The sequence below is a fragment of the Penicillium subrubescens genome (assembly GCF_028828155.1).
Source record: "Penicillium subrubescens strain IBT 31985 chromosome Unknown utg000002l_segment0_segment0, whole genome shotgun sequence".
In the NCBI taxonomy this organism is placed as follows: domain Eukaryota; kingdom Fungi; phylum Ascomycota; class Eurotiomycetes; order Eurotiales; family Aspergillaceae; genus Penicillium; species Penicillium subrubescens.
The window spans coordinates 1322600-1345961 of NW_026643152.1; the positions used below are offsets into that span (position 1 = coordinate 1322600).

Consider the following 23362-nt stretch of genomic DNA (forward strand, 5'->3'; position numbering starts at 1 on the left):
AATGACTAATACATGCGGTCCAATACTATCTCCGTTCTCCGGGATCCACTGCTGCTTCTGTTCCGTCATATCAACAGGCCGGGAACAGTAGCCCCGAGATTATCACTACTACCCAGGCTTACTGATCGAGGAGAAGAATGGGTTTCAGACTTTAAATTCAAACCTGGCCATTGCTTAATTTCCTTCAATATTAGCGGGGTAGTAGATACTCCCTGTAGCTCATAACTGGTACTACCTGACATCCGATGCCTAGATATCCACAATTCATATGACGTCAGCTTTGCTTACCGTCTCTTTCCACGTCCTCGCAACTTGTACAACCGACACCTATACCGAGGTCGTTTTCAACATGCCATTCAGACAGGCGCTTCAAGGCATAATTGATAAGGCAGACAAGGCTTGGGAGGGATTCAGCCATCCCGCCCCCCAGCCGGGACCATCGTACAACAAGCCTCCCCCACCACCAATTCCAGCCTCCACCAAACCACCGTCTTCTCAGGAGCAGGGCTCACAACCCCAGATCTACTGGCGGCCCAATTTACATCCCCAACTACCGGTAACCACCAACTTCCTCCACGAACAGGGTCAACATGGATGGGGCAACAATGAGGCGCAGAATTATATCGACAGCCCACACAACTCATTCCATTCACCCCATGGTGATGCAGTGATCGTGCGCGCCCTGATCAACCACGGACATCCCGACCCTGCCCAGAAATTTACCAGTGCAAGACTGTCGAGTCACCAGACCCTCAGTCGACCACGGGGCTGTCTGTCGGCCAGGATTATAGCGCCGGTCGCACGAGGTATCTGGCCTGCCTTTTGGCTGCTGCCTAAAGACCCCTTTAAGTGGCCTGAGGATGGTGAAGTGGACATCATGGAAGCGTGGAACGGCGATGCTGTTAACCACTCCTGTCTGCATTGGGGTCACTTCAACGGCCAGGACTGGGACAAGCATCGCGTCCTCGAGACCCCCATCCCTGACCTTAACTCGCTGCCGGGAGTGAGGTATGACTTTATCTGGGATGAAGACGAAGCAACGGGCAGGGGGCGCTTGATCTGGCTGATTGATGGCAGGCCCATCATGAGAGCGAAAAAGCCGCCTGGAATGAGGAAGATGAGTGAGTTCAGAATCCTCATCAACATCGCTGTTGGGGGAAATGTCTGTCAGGGAAATATGCCCGGTGATGGATGCTACGAGACCGTGATTCGTGAATTGGCCATGTGGGACGCACCACCTGGGGGTTGGAATGGATTTGAGAGGACTTGGGCCTATTCCAAGGATGGCAATACGATGTAATAAAATCGCCTTGACTAATAGTATATACTGGATAACTGTTTTCAGGTTCCACTTCTATGGTCTGAGCGAAAATTATAGTTAAGGTAGTCAAATGCGCCTTTTATGTAATAGCATGGACCCACGTAAGATGACACCATGCGTACAGAACGATACTTCAAGGAATTATCTTGAAAGCGATGGTTCATCTCTGTTCCACCTGGTGCCTCCTTACCGCCCTGCTGGCAGACCTTCAGTCTCCTTCTCATTTCATGCGGCCAACTAGTCATTACTTGCATTGCAACCTTGGTTACCGCTTTACATTTCCCTGATTCTTGATTTCAGGTTGCAGATTGCACATGGGCGTAGCTCTGTTTTCCGGCAACGCTCGTGGGGAGAAGGAAACACCGATGTCCTGATTCAAGCAATACCATCTTTTGGATATCCCTTGGACTAAGTCTGTAACAATGTGCACATGTCACCAAGAAATCATCAATAATCTAAACAGCGACTTGCGTAACTTGTCTGCCTGGAATTTCACCTTGAAAGACTGTATCCAAAACGAAATCGTACCCGGGATGGCAAAAATAGGAACAGTCCACGATAGATACGGGACAGGGTTGATGACGCTGTAGTCCGTTGAGCTGTGTGCGCAGCCATCAGAGGCGAGCCTTGCTATCACTACCCAGATGGCTTTTTCCCGGGGCGACAATCACTGGGACAAAAACTGCAAAATAAAGCAGCACTCGTGCTCCCCAGCGCGTCATTGGTTGCTCGACAACCAGGCCGAAGAAAGTTACGAGTATGCTATTGACTTGCAAAAATGCCATGGGCTGTATCTCGGCGATCTCAAAGGTAGATGGGTTCGGTGACAGTTTTACCAGTGTCGCTATGGCGAAAGAACCGACGAACCATTCGAAGAGAAAAAATTCGTTCAAATGTCTTTTAATTCTCGGAAGAAGCCGCTTACTAGCGCTAGGGTGAGATAGACTATACGATAAACCAGGCCGATGAGGATAGTCAGTCCGGTTTGTATGGTGTATGCATACATCATCTGGATTACGTGGCGGTACAATCAATCAGCTATAACGTCGGTGGGCAAATACAGAAACTCTGGACTTGGGAACTTACGCCGATCCCAGAAAGATTAGGGTTTCCCACCCTGGATTTGAGGAGGCACAGATTCTGGCAGTTCTGGACCTCCATGGTAATGTTTAGACCGTTCCTATTGAAATAATCGAAGAATTTTATTTTTTTGGAGTTATAAGTTCCCGCATTCTCTACAGCGGGCGTTCCTGTGGGTGTAGATGATGTTACGCTCGAGACTTCGGATGGAGTTATTCCCTGTGGGTGCTACAGAACACTCTAAGTGTAACAGGGAGTACACCATGATGTAGTGTAGGAGTGGCATAGCTGCTTTTGGTAATATAAAGAGCTCCCTAGTGGAGATTCTTGAACCTTAAGTGTGATTTATTGAGGAGACATTGCCATTTTTCAGACGTGGGCACGCTTTGAATAAAAGCTCACTAGCTGACAAGGCCGCTTAAACCACAGATTCTCGCTAAAACTACTTCTACGACATAGCTACAGAATAAACCAAGCTTGGCTGAGTCGACTCACTTGGCAAGCGGGCAGGATTCTATCACTGCTTCATTGAAAGGCATCAGCACCGTCTTGTTATCCTTTAAAGTGTGATTAACCTGGAATTAAAACAGCTGTCATGCGTGAAGATTGGAAAGGGATAATCATGTCAGTCGATTTTCATCTAATGATGAGATCAGAGCTACGCTTAGATAACGGCCCGACCCAACTAGCGTTCGCAGAGCTTGTCGCTTCGCCGTGGCACATCGAATATCACAGGATGGCGCTAATTCCGGGTCTAATTAAGTAAGCCCACCTGCCAATGCAGGTCAGTCTGGTTGCGACTTAGCTAGCCATACATACCTTTTTCTTATGCAGTGACTCGCCCCACTATAAGACATGCTTTTGTGCGTAAAGCCTAAGCACCCAAGCACCCAACAAAGCAGCAGAAGGAAACTTTAACTGCATTCTCTAGTTCTGTATACATTTTACAAGGAACTCTAGGTCAGGGACGCCAAACAAATAGAGTGTACCACCTATCATGACCCATCAGAAGCTTGCTTGCTTGATTTCATTCACCCGCGAAATGAAGGTCTGATTCATCGACCTAGACCAGGAAATGTCTCTGACTTGGCCAATGCATCTTAGACCCAACTCAGCTAGCTAAACTGTAATGGCCTACGTCCCACATATAGAAAAGAGGCCTCAATCACACTATCGCCGACGCCACAACGGCGGACATCAACAAAAGTGATACCATAGCCACCGTGACAAGCAGACATAACCTACAACCGGGTGCTTATATCTCCAATGCCAATGTTAGTACCAAAGACAACACGTCCAGGGACTTGTGGGATAAAGCATATGCTATTCTCGGCGGAGAAGACTCGAAATTAAAGCAGAGATATGAAGAGATCTGATTAACCCACGAGGAAATGAATGGCGAACCGGGCCGTCGTCATCTAGGTAAGCTCATAATAATCGTACCATAAAATCTAATGTTTGATACCACTTTATTGCAGCACCACCTGGTTCATATCAACGCGAGCAGCGGCTACGGCAGATAGCGAAGAGCGTAGTCGAGGGAGTCGATCTGGGGCAATAGCAACTCAGAATTCGTAGCCACTCTGTGGATGTCAGCGATCAGTTTAACAAGGCTCCCAAAATTTTGGTTACAGCCAAGGAATTCGTATCATCGGCTGTTACTTCAGAGCCTCATGCCGCATTAGCGTGGGCTAGAGTGTGCATCTTCTTGCCGGTATGTTCCAAAGCTAGTAAATGAGTTGGGACAATATCTAATATTCTATTACTAGCTTCTTTTAAATCCATCAGAGCAGAATTCCGCTACTCATAATAGCCTAAAGGCCATTCCCCTAGCTGTGCGTAGATTAGGGGTGATAAAGAGACTTATCAGACGAGGAAATTCAAGCCTAGCTCAGAATAGCTATCAGTCTAATAGCCTAGACCTTGTCAAAGACTTCAAGGATACGGCTACCGAGCTGTATAAGACAATTCTCGAGTTTCAGTCAACTAGTGAGGCAGTATTCGCATAATTAGGCAAAGCGTTACGGGCGCGATGTTTTCAAAGCTGATGACTAGGCAATTCTGACTAGTCGGATCAAGAATCTGCTTAGCGCTAGACAGAAGAGGAGCGCAAGTGTGTACAACTATTTCGACAATCAAACTCGTACGAGAATCAGAAATACAGAACGCCAAAAAGGGTTTAGAAACGGGGAATTAGTTCTGGAGAATGAAATTTTCTCAATTGGCGCCAGGAGGAAGGTGCTGATCTGCTTTAGTTGTCTGCTAAGCCCGGTTCGGGCAAATCCGTTCTAGCAAGACAATTATTAATAAAGGTCTGGCTACCTTAAGTCATCAGAAAAAGTCTGCGGTCTGTTATTTCTTCTTCAAAGATATCTCCCCATACCAGAGAAGTTCACTTAGCGCTATATCTGCGATCTTGCACTAACTTTTCTCGGCATTCCCATCTCTAGTGACAGTGCTCTTATAGCTTATTATTTGAATAGGAAGGACTTAGTCTACTTGTTTAACGAGATATTTAGTATCCTCTGCCAAGCAGCTACTAATACCGCCATCGAACAAGTTGTGTGTGTACTGGATAGCCTCGATAAATACAGTGAGGAAGATCGATTCTCTCTGATTAAAGCAATCACTAAATTATACCACGAAACCAACAATGCTTCTAATCTTGACAATCAGCCCAAGTTAAAGTTTCTCCTAACTAGCCGTCCGTATTCACACATCTATTCGCAGTTCCACGATCTCATGAAGGAGACCCCTACAATCCACTTATCAGGAGACCATGAATCTAAAATGATTAAAGATGAGATTGATCTTGCCATTAATATCAACATTCCAAAGCTTGCTACTAAAAGAGGCTTCGATGAAGAGGCAACTGAATACCTTCTTAAGGAGTTACACACTGTCGACAACAGAACGTATCTATAGCTAAGCCTAGTTATGGACGAGATCCGCCTTAGTGAGCGACCGGCCAATAAGCGAGAACTGCAAAGGATTATTTCAGGGTTGCCGCGAAGTCTAATTAAGGCTTATGATAAGATCCTAAAGAGATGCCGCCACCCAGACCTTGCAAGACAGTTCCTGCATATCATCCCAGCAGCCCGTGAGCCTTTAACAGTCGATAATATAAAAATAGCTACTGCACTTGCGAGCGACTTTGACTATCGCTTATACGACGAAACTGGAATCCAACAGTCAGACGCTTTCGAAATAAGAATCAAAAATGCTTATAGTCTTACGGTTACTATTAACGACGGCTCTGTATTGCTTATCTATCAGGTGGCCAAGGAATTTCTGATTAAAGACAACGATGCGGCTCAAAACAGTGAGACTTGGAAGCATAGTTTCAGTTTGCTATCAATCAATCAATCAACACTCTATTAACCTGTTGCAGCCTAACTAGTGGCGTAATGGCTATGCAGGCGCTTCCTCCGGCGGAAGCAAGAGTGATCCGAACGCCAGCCCACACGCATGAAACAGTAAATACAAAGGAAAACGGCGTTATGCCATATAAATCAGCCCAAAAACCAGCCCAAAAACCAGCCCAAAAACAGTATCAAAACGCCCTTAGAGCCCTCAATCCCACGATATATCTCTCAATCCGCCCTCACATTGGTCTGCTGTATCCTCTGTATCCCTATCCCTGCTTTCCCTCTCCGGTGTCCGTATTATCTTCCTGCTTCGTTCTCAATTAGTGGCGTTCGTTGTTGATATTAGATGTATTCTTCCACGACCTCTCGGTTAGCCGTGGTTTTGGCGTTCCTCCTACCCAGCGTCTTCACCCCCTATGCCTGCCAGTCTATCCTAGCGGATCGTTTCCTTCGCCCTACAGGGGCTCCGGCTCGATTTCGACGTGCCGGAACTGTCCCAGGAGGCCTGTTTAAAGTATAAATTCAGCTACGTAGCGGGTAGCCTACGAGTGTGATACGATTGTATCGTAATCCGTCGAATCCCTAAGATTAGTTATCCGGATCTTGTTAAGGAAGGTCTGCCTTAAATTAGCGTACAACGGGCACTGTATTAAGATATGTCTCGGGGTTTAAGACCCTTCTCCACAGGAATACTTATCTGATTCGACCGCCTTAATTTTGTACAGGAAATAATTCAGTGCAATACGTATTAATCGTATTTAAATCAAAATTGAAGTGTAAGGCTTCGACAGGGAGTCGAATAGCCGAAGTACCTTCTTGTCTGGAACCTTTATTAATCGCTGATTTAGCTTACTAGTTCGCTCCTTTACCTACTCTTATACCTATCTCTCTTTAATACGCCGCTGCACTTAACGCTTTATAGTCGCTACTAGAAGGACTCGACCTACGGACCCCTCGGGGTAGGGTTATTCCGCTCTGTTCTTTATACCTCCTGTTACTACTAACTTTACCTTAACGTCGGTAGTCTTATTACTAGGAACGCCTATATATACAGGGATCTAACGGATCTCGATAGGAATTTAATCGAACGTAGGCGTTTACGATCAGAGGGCCCGAACGTAGTTATAAATACGTTAGAGCACAAACTAGCCCGACGATCGCTTTAGGTTTTGTACTGCCTAGATAGCGGCCTAGTAGTTAGAGAAAATCACTATCTTCGTAGGTCTTTAGCCTTCTAGCCGGTTAGAGAGGTTAGTAATTGTCGGATTTACGCCGTGTGCATAAACCCTGGTGTGTGGTGTGTGCTTGTAGGCACACACAGGTCGATCGAATACCACGATTATGGAAGAGAGACGAAAGTGCAATAGAGGTGGGTCGGCAGCGAACAGGTTGAACAGTGGAGGGCCAACGCAGTTTAATCAGAATTGCCTTAAGCTCTATTCGTGTGTGGAAATGGTGTCAAACTTGTTCAATTTAACTAGGGAAACAGGCAGTATTTATAACTTTGGGTACATGGCAGAATGTCACAGAAAAAGAGTCATGAAAGTCCGAAATAACATAGGGGCATACGAGAGTGTTAGGAAACTCGTTGCTTTTTCTATTTGATGCAGTAGTTGATAATTAGCATCGTATATCATAAAGCGGTGTATAGGGATACAGATTTATGCATCCGATTGCATTAGCGCGCGCATACATACGCTCGCTTATTGCGGGGATACGCACACACACACATGTTGACACACCCCCTCAGCTCTCGATGTGAGGGCAGAATGAAGTCAAAGTGAGAGCTGAATAAGATAGAACAGAGAAAGAAGGGATCCTTCTAGTAAAAAGGGAGGATTTCCATACCTAGCTGTTGAACAAAAACAGCATATTTTTCGGCGGGAAAGCGCTTAGTAAGTCCATCAGCTAGCATTTCGGCTAATTTGATCCATTCAACTCGCAGCCGTTTCGCTTGAACTTCCTATCGAATCCAAAGCTGATAAATATCTACGTAACGAAGCTTAGTTTGGAAGGAGGATTTCTCTCGTGTAAGCAGATCAACAGTTTGCTTATTATCACATTGAATTGTATCTAACTGGTCAGGGTTAAATTGGATAAAGGAGAACAGGCGCTTAATCTAGTATAGCTGCTTAGCTGCGTAGCTAATCGCAAGCAATTCGGCTTCTGTCGTTGATATAGTGATAGTCTTTTGCTTACGTGATTTCTACTCAATTAGGCCTCTAAATAGGCAAAAGATAAACCCTTTAGAGCTCTTTCGATCAGGATTATCGGCAAAGCTTGCATCTAAGGCAGCAGTGAAGATAGAAGCTCTTATTTCACTGTCAAAACAGAGAGAAAGGTGTTTCGTCTGATATAGGTAGGAAATCAGATAATTAACGGCTTCTAAGTGCTTTTCGTTGCAGCGAGTAAGCGATTTCGCTAGCAGTTAGTTAGCAAATACAGTATCCGGCCGGGTCTAAACGGCAGGGAACAAGGTTAATCCACATTCTTGTTAATAGAGCTTAACAATCTTTAGATTAATTAATCCTAATAGTATTAGATTAAGCCTTTAGGTAGTTAGTAGTAGTATTTTGACAGGTTTGCTGTTCAGCAGGTTAAATCTAGCAGCTATTTTTTCAATATATACTACTTAGTTAAGCTAGGTCTTTCGTTTTAATCGGTTTCTCACAATTCGAATACCAATAAATTAGGTCAATTCGCCATAGTCTTTTATTTCAAATCGTTGTGAGAGAAGGTCTTTGATTTACTAAGCGTGTATACTCTCACTTCGATAATAGGTAGCAAGGAAATCGTTAACGAATACTATAATAACTATACGATTATTAGTGTAAAGGGCAGGGTCATCAGGGCACGATTGAAATCCAAGTGAGAGAAGCATCTCTTTGATATCATCTTCCCATCTCTTACCAGCAATTCGTAGACTATATACTACTTTGTATAGGCGAAGAATCAATAATTTCTTATAGCCTAAGCCAGGTAGGTATCGGTAGTATACTTCTTCTTTCAGCGAGCTATTCAGGAACACATTAACTGTATCTATCTAAAAGGTTTCGAGGTTATATCGTGTGATAATCGCGATAAGCGTACGAAAGGTTCTAGTAGTAAGGGTACTAGTGCGAGCGTCTTAATCGTCAGGGATTTAGGTATCGTCTCGTATACACAGGCGTACTTTGAATCGTGTGAGGTAGCCTGATTTATCTGATTTATAGGCAAATACCTATCTTATTAGGATCAATTAGTAGCGAGGGCAATCTGATTAATCAAGGTCTTTGCAATTCGTCTGATATAATTGTGTGATAAGGTTTACACTAATTAGTTCAAATGTATACATATCTAGAAGCTTATTGAATTCAATTTGTATAGCTTAACGAAATTGGTTTTCGAAAGGGTAGCTAACTAGTTAATAATAGCTAGAGGGTAGTAGGGGAATTGATGAAATCAGCACTTTTAGTTGCTTGCTTTAGTCTAGCAGGAAGGCCTGCGTAAGTGAAGTGAGGTTAATATGAGGGCGTTTAACCTTATCTAGGTCTCGGCTAGTATCTGAATCAGATCGTAGTCGCTTTAGTATAGAGAGGGGTTCGTAGCCAGAAGGGTCGAAGTTAGTGTTATCAATTAGCACAAAAGGCTATATCTAGCTAGATTAGCTAGTATCGTCGATATCAGACGGATCAGATTAGTCAGGTTAGTTGAATTCGTCTGCTTTTGGATTAATTAGAGGAGTAAGCGGTTAGTCTCTAAGGATTTCGTCGTCTAGCTCATTTAAATTAGAAGTAAGCTAAATATAAGGTAAAAGTAAGGTTTCAGAAGGTTATAAGGATATAATAGGGTCTAATTCAGCAGTAGTAGTGCTTCTACCCCCTAGATCTTGCTGTATCTAGTCTAATTGTATATCGATATCGTTAAGGATTCGTATAGTTTCTTCTTTATCAAGAGTAGTAATTAGCTGTAATAGATTAGTGTCTTCGTAGATACGTATTTTTTGATTTAGTAAGGAGGGATTATAGAATTCTTCTTCGTTAAATTGTACGTCTCGTACACGAATAATTCAGCGATTCGTAGGTATCTAAATACGCTAAATATTGTGTGCTTCATAGCCTACTAGGTAGCTAATAGCCGTGCGTAGTGCAAGCTTAGCTAGCCTTAGTAGCTTAGTAATACGTACGTAGGCTTTATATCCGAAGATTCTGATATTAGATAGATCAGGTTTAGTCTGAAGCTAATATAGTATATTGTCACCTAGGTAAGCTGCGAGTGCTTTATATAGTAACTGCTAATTGAGAGATCGGTAAGGAATACGATTTTTAATATAAATAGCTATTATAGCTGCCTTAGGCCAGAGATAGCTTAGTAGGTTTGAATCAATCGTTATCTACCTAGCTATCTTTGATATCAATGCACTATATCGCTCAGCGTAGCCATTTTAATCAGGTTAATAGGGCGGAGTAGTTTCTAGGTTAATTCCACGCGAAGGTGCTTCGTGGCTAAAGAAATCAGATAGGGATTGCTCGTTATCAGAATAAATAGTAAGGACGCAAAGGTTGAATTAGTTTTAGACGAAATTAATCTGATTATAGAGAGATTATATTAAATTAGTTTTAGAAGAGAGATCTTTAGCTAGTTAATATTTAGTAACAGGATTAACTAAGTATAATAGGTATAAAGTTTTTGTGAGCGATTACTTAAAGTGTATAAGGTCCTAGTGTATTAATTCGAATAGTCGACTATACTACATTAGTAATCGAGAGACTTAACGTAGTAAATTAGCTAGTTTATATACTTCGTAATAGCTAATAGGCGAGGATATATCTTTGATTATAACGTTTGATATATACTCTAGTAGGCGTAATATAATATCGTGGCTAATATAGCCTAATCTTCGGTGCTACTAATTAGTTATACTATCAAGCTGTTTCTTCGTGTAAGAAGATAGCACAACCTTACTAAACTAGTTAGTAAGGGGAGATATATAATTGTGTGAAGTATAAGTAAGAGATAAGTGAGAGATAGGTAAAGAAAGAGAGACATAATTAGCAGTGTAACGCCCTGTGTCTATCGTTTTATCCTATTTAAGCAGATATATACCGGATTTTGTATTCAATTAGCAGATAGGCGTTCTATCTTTCTCTTCTAGTATACAGCTCTTGCCGTTAAGATAAATTCCTACGCTTACAGCACGTTCTGCTAATATTAGGTTAATATAGAATCCAGGGTAGTACACAATATACTTTAAAGGAAAGGTGCTTCTATCAAGAGATTTCGTTAGGGTAACTATAAGCTCTCTGTAGCTAAGGATTGTAGTCTTAGTATTTCCTACTATAACGGAGGAAATAACTGGCCTATAGTTTAACAGTAGATCTCTGTTGTTTGTGATATAGATTAATACTCTGGTATTATAGCACTATATATCATTTTTCTTAGCAGAAACCTAAATTGTACTTATTACCTTACTATCGTTGCTTCGGAAGATATTATCGGTTTACTCTCTCGGAATATATACTGAAAATACATCTCTTTTAGTTGATTTAGGTGATTCGTCTGATTTAGCTATTTCGTTTAATTCGGGTTTATCTAATTTTTGATACTTTTTGATTGTATACTAGTAGGCCTTTTTGAATCCTAGTGAGAATTTATATTGTTATTTGAATACTTGCTAGGCCTTTCTGCTAGGCTTCTAATCCTTTAGCCTAACTAGCGGGTTGATATAGCTATATTAATCAAAATCGTGATAGCCGTTGCTTAATAGACCCTTATATAGGTAGGTGCCCTTACCCTTTTAGCCCGGTTTCGTTAGCGTTTTATTCGATTCTGATTCTTCATTATTATCAGGATTTCAGCCCTAATAGGTTTAGTATACAATTTGTCGCCTATTGTGTGTAGCCGGTGCGATTAGTCGATATTGTTCAACGAAGAGATTGACCAATTCAGTGAGTGTAGGCTATTAGAAGCCCTAAAGGATTGTATTGTATTAGAATATATAGAAGCCTTAGTCGCTTGGTTAAATAGCCTCTAGGAAGTCGTAGACTAAAGCGAGAGGGTCTTAGAAGTGAGAGATATTAGCCTGACTTCCTTGTGATTTGCAAATAATCCACTTTTGGCCTTATATAGTAAGTTGAGAGGATTTAGATAGTGGCGCTTAGTGCTTGATTTTATCCTAATCGCGCAGGATTTGCCGATTCTTCGATTAGTCTAATCAGGCGAATATAGCGCGTAGCTATATAATTGCGTTGTGTAGTGACAGGCCGTTAATAATCTTTCTTCCCTCAGGTGTGAGAGATAATTAAATACCTTACTTAAGAGACTGAATCGATCGTATATATTGCTTGAAATCAGATCTAGACGAATTGTATTCGTCAAGAAGGATTCTATAGATCGATATTTGATTTAGTGTAAGATCAATTAGGCGTGTAGGGGTCTTTTGGTCTTCATTAACCACATCTGATAGCTGTAGCTTTATCGGCTCCTACAGCGGCGTAGCAGGTTGTTGATCAGGATTAGCGTATTGCTACACACTGTTTTCTACTATATAGTCTTATACAGCAGTAATCCAGGAGGTCTAGTGTGCGTGGCTTTTTAATAGATATTTAAGCTAGGTAGCTTATATTTCAGTTGAATCCATCACTTATAAGACGAAAGTGATAGAAAGATGAGGTAAAAGTGAAGGTAAAGTGAGATATCCGAAAGCTTTAGCAAAGGGCTGCAGCGATCGGGCTCATAACTGTCGGATTTACGCTGTGTGCATAAACCCTGGTGTGTGGTGTGTGCTTGTAGGCACACACAGGTCGATCGAATACCACGATTATGGAAGAGAGACGAAAGTGCAATAGAGGTGGGTCGGCAGCGAACAGGTTGAACAGTAGAGGGCCAACGCAGTTTAATCAGAATTGCCTTAAGCTCTATTCGTGTGTGGAAATAGTGTCAAACTTGTTCAATTTAACTAGGGAAACAGGCAGTATTTATAACTTTAGGTACATAGCAGAATGTCACAGAAAAAGAGTCATGAAAGTCCGAAATAACATGGGGGCATACGAGAGTGTTAGGAAACTCGTTGCTTTTTCCATTTGATGCAGTAGTTGATAATTAGCATCGTATATCATGAAGCGGTGTATAGGGATGCAGATTTATGCATCCGATTGCATTAACGCGCGCATGCATGCGCTCGCTTATTGCGGGGATACGCACACACACACATGTTGACAGTAATTACTATTTTAATACTATTAAGCTCAGTAACGTACACTATAGATTCCTTACTAGTTCTAAGATATCGCTATTAAAAGACGCCCTTACGCAGGGTAATAGCTAAAGCGCTAACCTAGCCTTTATACCTACTTTTATCTGTAAAGAATAAGACTGTTAGGGTTCGGTCTAGTACAGCTTATTAAAGAGATTCTATCTTAATTTTGTTATATAAGGCTTACGTAGCCTCTATATCCTTATCGATAACGTATAGGATCTGTGTCTCCTATAGCGCTAGAACGAACGCTTTACACAATTCCTATACGTTTCCTTTTAGGTCGAGGATACTGTCTTTCTTCTATCAAAGGGCTTCGAGAGGGCTCTATCCCCCCTTTTTAATCTTACTAGGGGATCGCTATTAATATAGACACTCTAGCTAGGCCTATATAGTACCTATCTAGATTCGGATTGCTATTTCCTAGATAATTTAGTCTATAAGTAGGTATATTAGTGTAATAAAGAGCTCTACGTTAAGTAATACTATACTAGTAGATTTAAAGGCACCGCTAATAAGAATCGCTATATATCTTTAAACTTTAGTAAATTCGTTAACTATACGCTTTATCTCCTATACAGGCAAAGATCTAGCTATAGGGTAGTACTATACAGATACACCGTAAAGTATCTGTAGCACTACTACTGCTTAGTAGACCTTTTGTATTACTACTAGTAAGGTACCCTATACCGATCCTGTTGTCGCCCGGAGGGCTTTAAGGCTACTATTAGCCTTATCGAGTAACTTTCGGCGGTATATATCGAAATCGAGGTGTTTGTTAAGCTAAACCCCTAGGTACTTAGCAGACTATATCGGTTATATTAATAATTCGTTATATTAGATAGGTATCCGGTCGTTACTCTCGGGGTGTTACGTTATATAGTCAAAGATATCGGCTTTAATGTTAGTTTGGATACTAGTTTCTGTCTTATTCTTATTCGGATCGGTAGATTATATTATCTTACTCTTCGTCTGATTAGTAAAGTGGATTAGTTCGAACTTATTAGGTACAAACCTAGCTGTATATCGCTTCGCCTATTAGTCTGCCCTGTCTAGCACTTTCTCTAGTAGCTTAATATTGTTATAGTATATATCTAATTCTATAACAATTGCTATATCGTTAACCTATCTAAAGCTATATACTACGCTTATTCTACCTCTGTGTACGCTATAGGCCGAGATAAGTAGCGCGTTAAATAGTAAGAACAGAATCGGTAAGATTAGCGAGCCTTATAGGATACTAGTAGGCGTAGGAAAGCTATCTAAGAGATATCCTAGAAGCTTGATACGTATACTCCTATTACGTAGGAATAATATAATCTATAACGCGAAGTAGCCTAGACGGAGTTACCTTATATTATATAGTAGCTGTTCGTATAAGATATTATTATAGGCCCCTACTACGTCGAGTAGTAGTATCGATACCCTCTTACCCCGCCTCTATACGTAGTATATATAGTTAATGTCGGATTTACGGGGTCAGCATAAATCCTTCGGTCGTGCACAAGCAAGCGAGTGTGCACGATTGGTCAAATCAGTATACGATTGGCGAAGAATCGTATAGGTCAGGTCAGGTCGTCGTACGATTCGGCTCAGAATCGGAAGTTAACTTATGATAGAAGAATGCTCCAACTTCATCACAATCATTAAACTTGATTCAACTAGCTATGGAAAACAGGCAATATTTATAACTTCATGAAATCAAGGCAATACGTCAGACTAGAATCTCATAGAAATCAGAAGAAATAGAGTGTTGAAGCTCTTTCGTCATGTGTGCAATCTGTTGATGTCAATCGTTGAAGATCGTCGTCACGTGGACGTTCCGTCGCATTCTGTCAAGTTCGATAGCATGGGCTTATGCACCCACTCATGTCGACAGTTAAGGATTAGCTAGATTGTATAATCTACTAAGATCCCCTTCCGGCTACTGAGGTAGGTCTTTAGGAGTAGGCTATATTCCTCGACGGCCTATACGATACGTAAGGCTATAACGGATTTAAGGATCTTGCCGAGGGTATTTAGAAGAGCAACTAGCCTATACGATTTCGGCTACCGAAAATCGCGCGGGCCGCCCTTACGAAGCGTTACCGTAATAGAGGCCTAAAAGTAAGGAGGGTTATAGCCTATTCGTATATATATATCGAAGAGAGCTATTAGAATAGCCACGAAATCGTAGCTATTGTTTACTAGTAGCTTCTATACGCGGTTTAGGATACTATCTTCACTAGGCGCCTTATCGGGCGGTATACGCTTAATTGTATTAATAGTTTCTTGCTATAAGATCGCAGGAAAGGCGAGTTAATTTAGAGGTAAGGTTAAATTAATATTAGAGAGATTAGTAACTAGCGGCGAAGGAAAGAAAACTTACCGGAGTAGATCCACTTTTTGCTAGTTCGACTCCGCTAGGCCCTCCTGCGAGCGTAGGGCCGGGATATTGCTGCTAGTTGACTAGTCTCTTATTCGGGCCTATTTTAACACTTTCTAAAGTCCCCGGGGGCCTTTATTAACTATATCTTGCACCTACTAGCAGAAGCCTTGTTTTAACGCCTTTTTAATTACTCTTCCCTTTATATTCCTTACTAACATAAACTCCTTCTAGTCCTCCTCGCTATAAGTACGAATATACTACCGAAAGTACCTACGTAACGCCTCGATTGCCTCTATATATTTAGGTATCTAGCCCTAGCGGGCCTACGCTAATAACTTCGCCTAAGGTGTTAATACCTAGGCCGCCTGCTGTACGATATTAAGGAGATAATTAACAGCGTAGTTAATTTTATATAGCGTAGGCTCTTCCGGTAGTTGTATTACGCTAAGGTTAGCAGAAGCGAAGGTAAGGAACTTCTCTACGTCTATAGCTTTCAAGTTTCGTTGTTTAACAGGATCTGTAGCCTCTAGTACGTTAATCTCGAGTAGGGTGATTATTAGAAGGTGATTGTGAAGGGCTGAAGCAAGACTTAGATTCAATCTAACTAGGCTAACATGCTGTTTACAAAAAGCTTAAGGAGGGGAAGTTAATCCCGCGCCTTCCCTACGTTAATATACTAAGGTCCCGTGATATACGTGACTAACATCGGGCACTAGCCCGTGATAATACCCCCTCCTAGTCAAGCTCGCTAGGGGTGCGACGATATAGGTTTCGGTGCCGATTTGCTAGCGAATCATATCCGAAACGGGGCCGTACTGCTCTTTAAAGGTATCTAAGGCGCTACAATCCTGCACTAAGTCCAATATTTACTACGTCTGTTCTGCCTATCCTCTCTATTTCACTAACGCTTCGTTACGATATCCTCGCCTAATCTTCCTCCGTCGTACGGCTAGGATTTGCTCTATATCGTATTCCTCTTCTCTATTAACTAGTAGTAGTAGTAGTAGCTACGAATCGTCTACTAGCTAAGATAGGAACGGGTCCGTTGCTGCTAGGCGAACTAACTCGATATAAAACACTAGGTATATACTAGTAGGTATATTAAGTTAGACAGTGAACGGTAACGGAACGTCTACTACTCGGTACCGAGTATATAGCTAATCTAGCTTCTTTAATAGTCGTTGTGTACGTACGTTCCGAAGGTTTAGCTAAACCTAGTTATCCTTTTTATAGATAGGCGCGGTCTATCGACGTCGGTTCGCTTATTCTTCTTGAAGGGCCTATACCGAAGCGATAGCGGCCTAGGCCTAATTAGTAGCTTCTTGTAGGCGATTCACGAAGGTTTCGCCTACCTTTCGCGGTAGGGTTAGGGCGTCTTCTAGCTACCCTGCTTTGTTAATGCTAATCGGGTTAATATAGTAGCTATAGGTAAAGAAGAATAGCGAGATTCTAGTTAAAGTAGTATTACGATTATTAATTGCTACAGTAACTATTAGTAGTAGATCCTTCTAGTTATCCTATACGTACGTCGTAAATATACGTAGGATTCGTTTGATCTCTTGATTAACACGCTCTATTACGCTATTAGTCTAAGGGTAAAAAGTAGTAGATAATTAGCGTCGAATCGATAGCCTTTCGTATACTATTTCCTAGAAAGAGCTTACGAATTAGGGGCTATAGTCGCTTATAATCGCTAGTAGTACCCTATAATATATATAGAAGTATATAAGGAACGCCTCTACTATATCTTTTGCTGTTATATTCTTTATTCCGATTAGAATCACGCTCTTCGTTAACTAGTCTGTTATTACTATATAGTTCGTTACTCCTATAGGTCTAAAGGGTAGTAACTTAGTGATAAAGTCTACTAATATTTTAGCCTAGATTCGCTAGGGGATTAGTAGTAGTTTTAATAACCTATGTTTCGTATCTCGCTATACAGAGCTTCGTCTATAAACTATATAGTTCCGGAGGAAATATCGTACGTCTTTCGCTACTCCTAGCTAGAAGAACTATCGAGACAGTATCGAATAGGTAGCGTCTTACCTAGGATATACCGTAATGTATAAATCGTAGATCTTCTGTATAATCCCTATACGTAAAACCTCGTTATTAGGAATCTAGACCTATTGCCTAAAATAGAGTACCCCTTGATTATTTAAATAGTACTCCGATAGACTTATCTTAATATTCGTTTCGGTAGCGATTCGGCGCTCCCCTATTAACAAAGCGTAGGTAATTTGTTAGTAGATTAAGTCGGACGCTCTTACCTTTTTCTATTCTACCTAGAGTTCTTCTTCTTTAAAGAGAGGGATATTTCTCTCGAAGTCGATCTCTTCGTTAGGTTAGTCGTCGGCTAATTAAGGGTCTAGCTGTCCTGTTTTAACCTTAACCCTTTTAAGTAGCACTTAGAAGCGATTCGATAACCTTTCGTCGGTAATACTCTGTAGTATATCCTAGCTTCGTTATAATAGTACGTCTAGCCTTACTATAAGCTTACTAGGGCGATAACAGAGATCGAAATCGAACTCTGTTAAGAGGTCTACCTAGCGTATCTACTGTTTATTAAGGTATTATACTTTACTAAAGTATCGAAGGTTCTTATAGTCTATTACGATAGTGAATCAGGGTACTATCTTCAGTTCCGGTCTCTATTCGCGTAGGGCCTATATAATCGCTAGGAGCTCCTTATTGTAGATCTCGTAGTTCGATTCTGCTAGGGATAGCTTTTAGGATAGATAGGCGTATAGCTGTAGTTACCTATTAGGCCTGTATTACGATAGAACTACTCTAATAGCCTAGCTAGAGGCGTTAGTTTCTACGACTGTTTAATAATCCTCTTCGAAGTAAGCTAGGATTAGTATATGTCAACATATAGATGTGCGATACCCCGCACTAAGCGTGTAGATAAGCAATACACATCGGACCAATCGGATATCCACCACTACACGATACAATGATAAGATATCAACTATCTTATCAAATAGAAAGAACAACGAGTTTCCTAACACTCTCGTATGCCCCTATATTATTACGGATTCTCATTAGTCTTTTCCTATAACATTCTGCTATATACCTAAAGTTATAAATACTGCCTGTTTCCCTAGTTAAATACAACAAGTTTGACACTATTTTCACTCACCAATAGAGCTCAAGGCAATTCTGATTAAACTGCGTTAACCCTCCACTATTCAACCTGTTCGCTGCCGACCCACCTCTATTACACTTTCGTCTCTCTTCTATAATCGTGGTATTCGATCGACCTATGTGCGCCTATAAGTATACGCCTTAGGGTTTATACACACAGCGTAAATCCGATAGTTATAAGCCCGATTGCTGTAGCCCTTTGCTAAAGCTTTCGGATATCTCACTTTACCTTCACTTTCACTTTATCTTTCTATCACTTATATCTTATAAGTAATAGATTTAACTAATCTATAAGCTACCTAGCTTAAATATCCACTAAAAAGCTATACACACTAGACCTCCTGGATTACTGCTGTACAAGACTATATAGTAGAAAATAGTATATAGCAATATACTAATCCTGATTAACCGCCTGCTACGCCGCTACAGGAACCGATAAAGCTATAGATATCTAATATAGCTAGGCAGCCGTCTAATACCTTTATATCTAATAAACTATCACCTACACGCCTAATTAATCTTATACTAAATCAAGTATCTATCTATAGAATCCTTCTTAACGAATACAATTCGTCTAGATCTGATTTTAAGTAATATATACGATCAATTCAGTCTCTTAAGTAAGGTATTTAATTATCTCTTACGCCTAAGGGAAGAAAGATAATTAACAGCCTATCACCACGCGACGCAATCATATAGCTACGCGCTATATTCGCCCGATTAGACTAATCAAAGAATCAGTAAATCCTACGTGATTAGGATAAAATCAAGCGCTAAGCGCTACTATCTAAATCCTCTTAACTTACTATATAGGGCTAAAAATAGATTATTTATAAATCACAAGGAAGTTAGGCTAATATCTCTTACTTCTAAGACCCTCTTGCTTCAGTCTACGACTTCCTAGAGGCTATTTAACTAAGCGACTAAGGCTTCTATATATTCTAGTATAATACAATCCTTTAGGGCTTATAGTAGCCTATACTTACTAAATTAGTTAATCTCTTCGTTAAATAATATCGACTAATTACACAATCTATATATAATAGGCGACAGATTGCACACTAAACCTATTAGGGCAGAAATCCTAATAACGAATCAGAAGAAACACTAACGAAACCTAGCCGAAAGGGTAAGGGCACCTACCTATATAAAGGTCTATTAAGCAACAGCTATCACGATTTTAATCAATATAGCTATATTAACCCGCTGATTAGGCTAAAGGATTAGAAGCCTAGCAAAAAGGCCTAGTAAGTATTTAAATAACGATATAAATACTCGCTAGGATTTAAGAAGGCCTACTAGTATATAATCAAAAAGTATTAAAAATTAGATAAATCTAAATCAGACGAAACAGCCGAAACAGACGAATTACCTAAATCGACTAAAAGAGATATATTTTTAGTATATATTCCGAGAGAGTAAACTAATAATATCTTCCGAAGCAACGATAGTAAGGTAATAAGCACAATTTAGGTCTCTACTAAGAAAAACGATATATAGTGCTATAATACTAGAGCATTAATCTATATTACGAACAACAGAGATCTACTATTAAACTATAGGCTAGTTATTTCTGCTGTTATAATAGGGAACACTAAGACTATAATCCTAGGATATAGAGAGCTTACAGTCCGCCTAACAAAATCTCTTAACAGAAGCACCCTTCCTTTAAAGTATATCGTATATTACCCTAGATTTTATATCAACCTTATATTAGCAGAACACGTAATAAGCGCTAGAATCTATCTTAATAGCAAAAACTATATACTAGAAGAGAAAGATAGAACGCCTATCTGCAGGTTAAATTCGAAAGTAGGTATCTATCTAATCAAATAAGATAAAATAATAGAGACAGGGCGCTACACTACTAATTATATCTCTCTTTCCTTACCTATCTCTCACTTATCTCTTACTTATACTTCACACAATTATATATCTCCCATTACTAACTAATTTAGTAAGGTTATACTATCTTCCTATACGAAGAAATAGCTTAATAGCACGATTAATTAGTAGCACCGAAGATTAGGCTATATTAGCTATAATATTATATTACGCCTACTAGAATATACATTAAACGTCACAATCAAAGATATATCTTCGCCTATTAGCTATTACGAAGTATACAAACTAGCTAATTCACTACGTTAAGTCTCTCGATTACTAATACGATATAATCGACCGTTCGAATCTCTACACTAGGACCTTATTTACTTCGAGTAATCGCTTACGAAAACTTCCTACCTATTATATTCAGTCGATCCGGTGACTAAATATTAGCTAGCGTAAGACCTTTCTTCAAAGACTGATTTAATATAATCCCTTTCCGATTAAATCGATTTCGTACGAAACTAATTTAACTTAAGCGTCCTTATAGTGTATTTAGATAACGAAAAAGCACTATCCGACTTCTTCAATTAGTAAGCAACCGCTCGCGGAATTAAGCTAGAGACTACTCTGCCCTATTAGCCTAATTAAAATAGCTACGCTAAGCGATATAATACATTAATATCAAAGATAGCTAGGCAGATAACGATTAATACAAACCTACTAAGCTATCTTTAGCCCTAGGCAGCTAAGACAGCTATTTATATTCAAAATTGTATACCGCACTGCTTAATTAACTAGTAATCGCTATATAAAGCACTTATAGCCTATCTAGGTAACAATACCCTATATTAGCTATAAGCTAAACCTAACCTTTCGAATATATAAATCTTCGGATACAAAGCGTACGTACGTATTAATAAGCTTCCTAGACTAGCTAAGCTAGCGCTACGCGCGGCTATTAGCTATCTAGTAGGCTATAAAGTATATAATATTTAGCGAATTTAGATACCCTCTAATCGTCGAGTGATTCGTACACGAGACGTGTAATTCAACAAGAACGAATTCTACGATTCCTTATTACCTAATTAAAGGATTCGTATCTATAAAGATAGCAATCTATTGTAGCTGATTACTACTCTTAACGATAAAGAAACAATAAGAATCCTTAACGATATAGATATTCTAGTTAATTTCAACAATAATTAGACGACGTAGTAAGATTTAGGGGGTAGAAGCCCTACAGCGGCTAATATAGATCCTACTACACCCTCTTAGCCTTCTGAAACCTCACATTTGCCTTACTTTCGGCTTACTTCTAATCAAAACGACACTATTCTAAGCAATCACGACGAAATCCTTAGAGACTAACCGCTTACTCCTCTACTTAATCTAAAAGCAGACAAATTCGACTAATCTAACTAATCTAATCTATCTAATATCAACGATACTAGCTAATCTATATAGCCTTTTGTGCTAATTAATAATACTAACTTCGACCCTTCTAGCTACGAACCCCTATCTATACTAAAGCGACAACGATCTGATTTAGATACTAGCCGAGACCTAGATAAGGTTAAACGACCTTATATCAACCTTACTTCACTTACGTAGGCCTTCCTGCTAGACTAAAGTAAGCAACTAAAGGTGCTAATTTCATTAATCCCTCTACTACCTTCTAGCTATTATTACCTAATTAGCCACCCTTTCGAAAGCTAATTTCGCTAAGCTATACAAATTAAATTCAACAAGCTACTAGATATATATATATTTAAACTAATCAATACAAACCTTATTATATATATATATCAGACGAATTGCAAAGGTTTAGACTAATTAGACTGCCCTCGCTACTAATTAATCTTAATAAGATAGGTATTTGCCTATAAATCAGATAAATTAGGCTACCTAACACAATTCAAAGCACGCTTATACGTACAAGGTGATACCTAAATCCCTAACGATTAAGACACTCGCACTAATACCCTTACTACTAGAACCTTTCGTATACTTATTACGATTATCATATAATATAACCTTAAAACCTTTCAGATAGATACAGTTAATACGTTCTTAAATAGCTCGCTAAAAGAAGAAGTTTACTACCGATATCTACCTAGATTAGGCAAGAAATCGACGATTCTTCGCCTACACAAAGTAGTATATAGTCTATAAATTACTAGTAAGAGATAGGAAGATAATATTAAAGAGATACTTCTCTCACTTAGATTTCAATCGTGCCCTAATAACCCTACTCTTTACACTAATAATTATATAGTTATTATAGTATTCGTTAACGATTTTCTTACTACCTATTATCGAAGTAAGAGTATATACGCTTAGCAAATTAAAGACCTTCTCTTACAACGATTTAAAATAAAAGACTATAGCGAATTAACCTAATTTATTAGTATTCGAATTATACGAGACCGATTAAAACGAAAGACCTAGCTTAATTAAGCAGCGTATATTAAAAAGATAGCTGCCTAATTTAACCTATTAAACAATAACAAGCCTATTAACACACTACTACTAATCACCTAAAAACTTAATCTAATTTTGTTAGAACTAATAAATCTAAAGTATATTAAGCTATATTAACAAGAATATAGATCAACCTTATTCCCTGCTGTTTAGACCCGGCCGGATACTATATTTACTAACTAATTGCTAGCAAAATCGCTTACTCGCTACACCGAGAAGCACTTAGAAGCTGTTAATTATCTGATTTCCTACCTATATTAGACAAAATACCTTTCCCTCTGTTTCGACAGCGAAATAAGAGCTTCTATCTTCACTGCTGCCTTAGATATAAGCTTTGCCGATAATCCTAATCAAAAGAGCTCTAAAGGATTTATCTTCTGCCTATTTAAAGGCCTAATTAAATAGAAATCGCGTAAGCAGAAGACTATCACTATATTAACAACTGAAGCTGAATTACTTACGATTAGCCACGTAGCTAAGTAGCTATATTAGATTAAACGCCTCTTTTCCTTTATCCAATTTAACCCTAACTA

At 39.8% G+C, this 23362-nt stretch overlaps 2 protein-coding genes across 2 annotated transcripts; both read left to right on the top strand.

The window, feature by feature from the left end:
* Positions 1–349: 349 nt before the first annotated feature.
* On the top strand, positions 350–1300 carry N7473_001874 (glycoside hydrolase family 16 protein; the record flags this gene model as incomplete). Its single annotated transcript, XM_057147814.1, has 1 exon — positions 350–1300. The coding sequence occupies one exon, from the start codon at positions 350–352 to the stop codon at positions 1298–1300; it is 951 nt and encodes a 316-aa protein (XP_057011468.1).
* Positions 1301–3792: 2492 nt separating this feature from the next.
* Positions 3793–5326, top strand: N7473_001875 (uncharacterized protein; the record flags this gene model as incomplete). Its single annotated transcript, XM_057147815.1, is given in 7 exon segments — positions 3793–3823; positions 3880–3944; positions 3963–4115; positions 4171–4398; positions 4457–4658; positions 4669–4748; positions 4802–5326. 7 exon segments carry the CDS (start codon positions 3793–3795, stop codon positions 5324–5326), a joined length of 1284 nt encoding a protein of 427 aa, XP_057011469.1.
* Positions 5327–23362: the final 18036 nt, after the last annotated feature.